This window comes from Vanessa cardui, chromosome 16, assembly GCF_905220365.1.
Source record: "Vanessa cardui chromosome 16, ilVanCard2.1, whole genome shotgun sequence".
NCBI classification, from domain to species: domain Eukaryota; kingdom Metazoa; phylum Arthropoda; class Insecta; order Lepidoptera; family Nymphalidae; genus Vanessa; species Vanessa cardui.
In genome coordinates this window covers 12,571,062-12,580,704 of record NC_061138.1, presented here as the reverse complement: position 1 = coordinate 12,580,704, position 9,643 = coordinate 12,571,062, and the positions used below count along the sequence as shown (strand labels likewise).

Here is a 9,643-nt window from a genome sequence, read left to right as displayed (position 1 = left end):
ATAAACATAAAACAAATATGGCGCTTATGAAACACAAATATTGATTTGTCAAATGTACACAATATATGCACAATACTTTGAATGTAAACTAATTGACAGTTTGAGAACGGTATACTAGAAGTAATATGCTTTAACTGTCCGAGAAAAAGTTTAAAATACGCTTGTTTTAATAGATTAAGCACAAAACAAATTCAAATACTAACGCATTATAGTCTTAAGATATATAGTGCTTATATATCTTAAATATACACGCTAATCATATATCTCTATATGATAAAATGTAAAGTGCACTGCACAACTATAAATACATAGTCAGAACACTATGTTATTATATTTCACACAATATTGAACGGAAATATTTATATCTTTGACTTGTGTTCTAATTTTAAATTTAAAAAAAAATATGCAAATGTTTGCGTTTCAGTTATGTAATATTTATGCATCGTATATTTTTTTAACTATACTGAAACAAGACTCATATCTCCAATTATAGTGACTCATAAATAAAATCCTGCATGATATAAATATAATTGTATGACATTTTTTATATACGCCATGTATATTCATTCAGTCGTTTGATCCGGTCCATCTTGTACATAATGTAAACAAGCTAAATATATAACAAAATAATAAAATCGGAAAGTTAATTTTTGACTAGGGTAACATTTGAAAAGGACTATGAAAATCTTAGTTTATATTCTTTACAAATATAATTGAATAAGACTTTTTTTTTATTTATGAATATGAAATTTTACAATAAATTCTCAAAATCAGTAACTAGATAGAAAACCGTGGTGCTTTTATTATGAAACAAATGTGTTCCGAGTGTATTTCTGTCACTTGGTGCTAAAATAGCCATGAACATGTTAATTTAAGTGTTAACATAACTAATACCAAAAAGGCATATGTTATATAAAACAATATTCATTGATTCGCCGTTTCAAATGTAAGGGTTATTGATATAGGACGTTTTAGCACCATGCCACAGATTAAATTAGCCAATCATGTGTCTTCGCTCATTCCGACAAGTACTGCCATTTTGGTTCACCATTTTTATTTATTGCAGTATTAATAAATAAATTCAAACTGAATAATATAGGATCTACTTTGTGTATATATGAGTGTTCATTTAATAATAATAATAATATGTATGTTGATAGTTTTAAAACAAAAATACTTCGTTTTAAGTTTACAAATTTATTTTACATTTTAGGATTATTATTTTGAATTTCCTTTAATTTATTAGAACATTTAGTTTTTACTATTTAATTAAGAGTAATAATTTCTCAATACTTAAAAGTTAATGTGTCATTTTTTTTTTAATTTATTGCTAATGTAAAATAGTGAGCTAAGAATGAAATGTTGTACACGTAAACTATATATTAGATATTATTATAAGAATGACTTAATGTCGCAATGTATACAGATGTGTTGACAAGCTTATTGATATTTACTTAAACGTCGCCACAGATAACATAGTACATACTTTTTTTTTTAATTTGAAATAGCAAAATGGACGATATTTTTTATTTAAGTGCTCGCGACTTACATCGCCTCTATAGATAATACACATAAATTAATACTATGAAGCCGATTTTAATTAAATCTATCAATCAAATCTATATGTTTTTTTTTTATTTTTCGATTGCTGTGCCGTTTTAATCGTTATTTCAATATTTGGAAATTTCGATGTATGAATATCGCATAGTTAAATTTGCAAACTTTAAAACAACAGAAGTAATGAAAAAACTGTTTTTACAGTTCGTGCGTACGGAAATAACGATTCAAATTGTGTAACAATTGAAAAACAAAAAAAAATCACTTAGCGACTTTTGCAGGAGCAACGACGAAATATGATTTATGACGGATTTAAAATTAATACATTCGTCTGTGGATGTAAAAAAAAAGTTTTTTTTTTATAATGTATCTGTGGCAAATCTTGTACGACTGACGTGTCGCTGTTGGAATGTTAGTTTAATTCCCACTATCTTTCCCTAGTGACGTGTAACTTAGTGTATCTACTTTTTGAGCACAAGAATTGTGTTTTATATGAATATAATAAGTTGCTGTGAATATATAAAAAGCAAAAAAAAAAAAACAAAAAGAAAATACGAAATAAAATAAATAATTATATGTGTTGATCTTTTATTTTTATTTTCCAAACCTTTATGTTAATTAATCTATAAAAATAATATGATTACTGATTACTTATCATTATCCAAATTTAAAATATATCTATGTCTTATTCAAAATTGTTAATTATAAAAGGAATTATATCATTTAAAACATCATTAATTTATAAAAAGTTATGTAGTATTTAAAAAATAAGTATCATAGATAATAAATATCATCACTACATATTATGTATAAAGTAACAGACAATTAAATAGATCAAGAACGTTTGAGAATCATGAAGTAACTGAATTGATATTATTAATTAAAACAAAAAACAACAAATTAACTAAAATAACATTATTACTTAAAATCATACATAATACAAAGAGAAGGAAAGGTCGCCTAGAGGATAACACTTTTCCTTACGAGACGATTTCTACCAGTATATCCAATTAACTGATTTATATTTTCTAGATTAGTGATTTAATTGTTTTTGGCTTGATACTCAATTATAGTCTATTCCAATAGGAAGAGGAGAAAAGGTAAATAAACAACTTTGACCTTGAATTGATATGTCATTTGCGTTCTGCATTTGTGAAATATTGTTGTATTACAAATGAAGATATATTAATCAAGAACTGTTTGAAGTTAATCATATAGCAGAATTATCAACAAAACACTTGTGATATTGAAAAATACGGTATGTTTTGAATGTTTCCTTTTGTCATTGGAATGGACTATATATGACTCAATTCGACTACGAATACGCCCCTTCGTATTTAATCTACGTGAATGAATACAACAACAACAACAACAGCCTGTAAATTCCCACGCTTAGTTGTGCAAATAAGTTTGCGCATTTAAGCGTTCAACGTATTTTAAAAATCACCTTATTAAATAAAAAACTTATATTTATTGTTAGTTTCATTTCCAATATTAAGACTTAAAATAACCTTATAAAATATTCTAAATGTATTTAGAATTAAAAGAGTAAAATCTGTTTAAAGTGTAGATTATCTATTACTGAATTAACATTTAGGCTATCGAACACATTTCGGTAGTATCACAGATTATAAGTGCGAGTAACAAAATATGACATTATTATTTAACTCGCAGAATAAACGTTAAGGAAATATGAACTGGTCAAATTAACCGATCAATTGAATATTAGAGCTTACAACTTGTAACAATTTTCTATCACCAGAACTAATTGTAAATTTTTGAATGATTGGAGAAAAAAACAATTGGAATTTTTTTTATCAAATGATTAATGTAAAGTATAATAAAAAACAAAGCTCAAAAGCATAATAATATACTTATGTATCTACAGAATTATAGTACGACATAACTTAAATGTAGCATAGGCAAATTCGTAAAATCGATCACATCCGAATTAAGTACGTCATCCCAAATAATCTATATTAATTTCTTATGTGAATATGATCTTTACACAAACGTAATAACTTGTAATATCATATGATCTAATATATTCGTCAATTTATCACGTCGATTTACATGCACTTACTTACTCAGCTTGAACTAACACGAGAATCTATAGCGACGAATAGTGTCGAGTGGCGCGATAGAGAGCTGTTGGTTGTATAAATCGACGGTCATCGGTTTTATTGAATTTGCCGATGCTACATCTAAGTTGTTTCGTACTATATAATTACCTTCGTGCCTCTTAATTAAATTGTTTTAACAAAAAAAAAATTCTTTTTGTTTTTACATAATGATTTGAAATTGAAACAAAGTGAATTATGATTGATTAAAACCTTAATTTTAGTTAACCTATTATATTAATTAAGCGTAATAATATTTTATTAAAACGTATTTTGTCTTAACAAAATACAAATCGACCTTACATAATAAACGTAAATCGCTTGTTCTTTTTATGTTATCTTACAATCTAAATGAATGTGTAGTTTTGCTGATACGCATAAAAAGTATCACAGGTAGAAAGTAGGAATCAATAGCATTAAGTTAATTATGTCTGTACAAATATATATAATTGTTATAATACATATCTTGTGACACATACTTATACAAAACAAAACTAACCTTACCTAACTAAAAACTATCTTTAAAATCCTATGTATTAAATGAAAAATAAACAAACATTAAATTATAAATGTTGCCAGTTTTGTGCAAATATAATAAAATATTAAAACAAACATTTACTAATTACTAATATCGGTGGGTAACTTCTTTAGTCTGTCGTTTCGTATTATTTAATATGTACGACAAACATTTAATACAATTATTTGATTACTATATCATTTAAAAGATTTTTTTTATTTGGGAATGAATATTTAAAATTATGTTTAACAAGAATTCAACTTAAAATTTAATAACTAAACTTTAATAACTTGTTTTTAAGGTTTTATATTTAGATATAAAATTTAAGTATCCATGGTCTAGTCTCTGTATTAAACATTTCAAATTTCGTGAATATAATTCTTCCCATATTTAACTTGTTATACTTTACCAGGCAGACATGATACGATTAATATAAAACTTATACATGATCGCATGTATCTAAATAGCGTTGAAATACCATATTGTAGTGTTCGGATTTCGTACAAATTACTTCACTGGTAGCTTGATTTTTTCTGAAATAAAAATAAATGTTATTTTAAATAAAACCTCTTTAGTGTATTTCTCTTAAAAATAAGTCTACGGACGATTTTGTTCGACCAATACTTTTACCTACAAAAACATTATTCAAGAAAACAATATTATATTTTAAAAAAAATTTTCTTACCTTACAAATAAAATTTTTCTTTGTAATTAAGCGGTTTGGAGAAGAGGTTTTTATTTATCTCAACCTGCTTGTCGGTACAAAATAGAAACATCCTAAATAAACTTCGAAGGTCGAAATCCCGTATAATCTTTGGTAAGTGTGTAAAAACTTACGTTGTGTTGTGTGTTGTTTACGTTAACTAATTATGTAACAAATTACGGTAAGTTAAGTTGTCTTACTTGTAAAATTCTTCGCACTCTTCGATGGAAACGTCGCCAGACAATAAACGAGAGCCGATACCGCTGTAGTACGAAGCGTAACGTTGCTGAAAGAGAACCATGAACGTTATGAGTTGTTTGATAACAAGAAATACTGACAATATTGTATAGTATGGAAAAAAAAGTAACGGATTCTACGATTATATGAAATACATAATTTTATCGGAAGCTTATATGTATGTTTATATGAGCTTCGTATATTATGCCTGTGGTTATTCAAAAGGATTTTTTTATTAAAATTGCGGCCTTTTTCACAGGCCGTTAGATCAATAAGAAAAGACAAAAAAACTTTAATATGAAATGAAATGTACAGAGACAATTCTGTCTTTCTCTCTTTCCTGTTATCAACTAAAGATCTTTATAAAATTCAAATTCAAACGTTTTTTCAAACCCTTACCTGTATGTGTTTCACGAAGACTTGTTCAGAAATGACGTTACAGGCTACCCTCAAACCTTTCGCGAGAGCGTCGATGTACTTGACCTGTGACGTCATCAGATCACGGAGGTCACAATCGCGTTTCGGAACTATCCTTAGATTGATCCCACCAGAAGGAGCTGAACTCTGTGGAAACAATAGAATATATTTACAACATTAAGAACTATTATTGCTTACTAAATTTTTACCGTAGGACGTTTGTTAATTGTGGATCGTTTGAAACGGTTGTGACTTCAAGACGACGTACAATTAGTAGGACTTGCATGTAAATGATAACATTTAGTAGCTTCACTTAATAGTTGTTAAATGACGATTAAAAAGTAATTGTAAAAGCAATTGTAATTGTAAAAAAAAAAAATTCTAACACATGCATATTTAGCATTAGAGAGAATTTTTGCCCAGGACAGTATAATATAATATAATAGTTAAGGGGTTTAATTATCTTTGGTCAATGCATTATTTTATAACAGGAACATTCCAAAAACCGCCTTTAAAATATTGCTTAGTATGTCCCGTCTGATTAGTGGAGCGACTGGTATGGATTTATTCGGATAGGGAAGTCAATTCACATTGAGTGATCTCGCTGTGGTTATGCTACAATACCATGGCATACTGAATGTTTGGAAAACATTGGCTTAAGATTCACTGTTAGCTAAAAGGGGAAGATGGAATAATTTAATTCTCGTATCGAATCAAATTGGATTGAAAGACCGACTCATTAAATGGCATCCTTAAACTTTGTTTGTTTTACATAATCTATTAGAAATTAAAGCAGTTTTACTTTTTTTTAATTTTGATCGATAGACTTGATGGTGACTGCAGATCCACCGTTAGAAAAAATAATTATCTTTTTCATCATCAATGGGAAATAGAACTAAATGTTATGTCCCTTGTGTTTATTGTTACACTGACTCACTTACTTGATCTATGATACATTTCATCATCAATGTAATGGTTTTGATGTCGGATTGATCGAACTGATTGGTTATGGCAACACCACCGAACATGTTGTATCTGTTGAAGAAAATAATATTTTATAGACAACTAAATTTTTTTAATTGTAAAATCTTCAAGATTGCTGCGTTGAGTAAAAACAAAGTCAATAATAATATAATAATGTAGCATTATGTAAGATAACAAATAAAACTACCTCTTATTTTACATTTAGTTTCTTAAAATCGAAAAAATAGGTGTTTCCGTACATAATAAATAATGCCTTTCGTAATGTTATATGTTTGTATGTCATAATTTACGCGAACATAAATTTAAACAGTATATATTTTATTACAACTGTTCCCTATATACAATACACATACATACATAATCAAAGATTTTAAATTAAAATGGTTATTTTTATATAATGTCGTAATATCGAGCTCTACCGGACAAAAATAAAAAATATCCCGAAATGAATAACTTTAATAATATAACTATACTAAAGTTTTTAGTAGTACATAGTAGAGTTTACTTACACGCCAGCCATATACATGTGGTGTCCAGGCGGAGTACAGACTTTATAATAACGATCCAAGTTATGGAACTTCAAAAAGTATAAACAACTCGTGATATCCCACATATAGCGGTTCAGTATATCCCCGTTCCAAGTGTTTTGGGGTTGCCATGTTAAATTACCATAACCGCCTGAATTCTTTCCAAAGCTGCTGTAATACGGCATTATAAGCAATTGACACTTATAATTAAGCCTGTCTCTGTATTCTGCGGTTATTTTTAAAAGTTTTGAGAATAATTTTATTTCCTTGGCAACTTCTGTCTGGAATATGGCGTTGTAGCCTTCTCTGTATGGCCATAAGAGAAAGCATTCCACGTTCAAACGCTGTGACACTTCTAAGCATTTTTTTATCTGTGTCGCCGCTTGCACGAACGTTGATGCCTCGTTACTCGTGAATGCACCTGATATATATCTATAAATTATTGATTATATTAATAAATCATTAGCTCTTGTATAACGAAATTAATAATTATATACTTTATACAAATAGTTTCCATTTTCGGAAGGCCAATAAGTAAAAAGACTAATTCACATAGGTAATAAATAATGTTATTAATCACTGTTATTATTTTTTCTCAAACCAGTTACCTGGATTTTGTTTTTTATAAGCCTTCAGATACTAATATCAAAATGAGAATAAATCAAAAAACCGGCAAAATTAAACATATACTATTGTTTATTTCATTAATACTCACTTCGGATGCGAATGTAAATCAGGCGCCAACCACATCAATTTAATTTGGCTTCTTTGCGACAATTCACTTATATATTCAACAATTTCATCCCAATTGGATTTGTTCTCCTCCCAGTTATCTGTCTGCGGAACTAAATCCGTATCGAATGCGGTCCAGTATTTGATGCCAAGTTTAGTACAGAAATCGTAAAAAGCTTTGATGCAACGTTTGTAATTGTCTATGGTGTTAGAGCTGTCATCCCAAGAACGACAGAACGTTGGCCTGCCTTGTGTGTCTGAACCTTAATGAAAATTTATAATTATATTTGTAAAGGAACGTCAATTAAATTGTATTTAAATAAAAAATGTGTTTTTCATACCATTATATCTAAATTCTGTCAACGAAACGCTATATTTAAGCCAGTCCTCCATGCTTCTAGAGTGAACCCTTTCACTACTGTTGTAGTAACGGTAACTATTTGTATCCGTCGATGTTGCCATGTTATTATACTCTACTTTCTCTATGCCTAAAATATAATTAACATTGAATAAATATAATTGTAGTATCGTAACAGTCAATAAAAATAAGTCACTGCCTTACTTCAGATATCTAGAGCTGTTGCTGTCAATCATAACATTTATATACCCTTACTTTATTAAACAAAAATGACAATTACAATGGTGTTCTGTTTTGTAACAAAAATTAAGTTTAAATAGAGAACTCATGAAATAGACAATATACAAGAAAACCTCTTTCTGTATAGGCTAAGTAGGCAGATTTAGAGGGGCGGCAAATTTAGCCCAAAATTGTCATGTATTATCTTACAGAAATTAAAAAAAAAACTTACTATTATATGTATAAAAAAAAACTTATTATTAAATTAAAAAATAACTTATTATCATACATAATATATACACATTACGTCCATAATCCGTATATTCGTCAGTACATAGCGGGTTGGAAAACTAATCTAGTAACTGACAGAAATATCACCTAGTTTATAATCATACTAATAACGGGACAAAAACCGATGTAATGAGGACGATAGAACACAAATCATAAATATTAGAAAAAAGTAGGGGCGGCAAAAATTGAATAGCCTACTAGCGGCAGATTTGTAAATCTGCCTCTGCCACTATATATTTAAAAGAGTATATTTATCTACATGATCTTATGTAGAAAATCCATGGCACTGATAGTGGATAAGTCACACCATTAACAGGGCAAAAACCGTATCATCTATAATATTATGCCTCTTACAATTTCTCCCTTTAAAATAGCAATACAAAGTAATATTCAACGTTAAAACTGATATTATAGCTAGTTATTCTTACCTTGAAAATAATCAACGTTATCAGCGCCTCTCACTTCTCGGACCTTCTGTCTCTTACCCCCAGGCTGAGCGTACGACATGTTTCAATAATATTTTCCCTTTAGAACTATGTAATTCTCTCATAAATGTATCCTACAACTGAGTGAGGGGCGGATGCGAGGTAATCTTATATAATATCGAGTGAATAGAGGCAGCAGAGCGGAATTGTGTCGGATGGCTCTTTGTTTCAAACCTGTACATATTTAGTACGAAATACGAGTTGTTAAACAAACAAATTGTAAGTTTATAGTTATTTTTTAGTACAAAGGTTCAGTTTGCCCTTAATTTTGGGTTCCATCGTCCTTAAGCAACAAGCGTAACCCACGCTCACGTCCAAGGGACCGGAGATTTCATTTCAAGCCTATTGAAGTATTTATTTTTTGGAAATTTTATTCAAAGTAAAGTTGTCATAGTCAAGTTGTTGATTTCATTGAAAGAATTTCAGTATAATTTCATAAGGACTAAACAAAAAGTAAAATTGAAAGTAGTGCATGAAACCAAGCGAACACTAATAT

The 9,643-nt window shown here is 28.8% G+C and overlaps 1 protein-coding gene across 1 annotated transcript; it reads right to left on the bottom strand.

Moving 5' to 3' along the window:
• Positions 1-5,063: 5,063 nt before the first annotated feature.
• On the bottom strand, positions 5,064-9,226 carry LOC124536327 (xylose isomerase-like). The gene is made up of 7 exons (XM_047112852.1): positions 9,091-9,226; positions 8,136-8,282; positions 7,778-8,057; positions 7,045-7,494; positions 6,489-6,586; positions 5,534-5,691; positions 5,064-5,183 (listed from the first exon to the last, which is right to left on the bottom strand). Exons 1-7 carry the CDS (start codon positions 9,167-9,169, stop codon positions 5,094-5,096), a joined length of 1,302 nt encoding a protein of 433 aa, XP_046968808.1. The 5' UTR covers positions 9,170-9,226; the 3' UTR covers positions 5,064-5,093.
• Positions 9,227-9,643: the final 417 nt, after the last annotated feature.

Excerpts from the sequence above, each read along its gene's own strand:
- LOC124536327 (XM_047112852.1), bottom strand. The coding sequence starts at position 9,169 with ATGTCGTACGCTCAGCCTGGGGGTAAGAGACAGAAGGTCCGAGAAGTG. Across the intron at positions 8,283-9,090 it reads TAACGTTGATTATTTTCAAG|GCATAGAGAAAGTAGAGTAT; the intron begins GTAAGAATAACT and ends ATTATATTTTAG. Across the intron at positions 6,587-7,044 it reads CACATGTATATGGCTGGCGT|ATACAACATGTTCGGTGGTG; the intron begins GTAAGTAAACTC and ends TTTCTTCAACAG.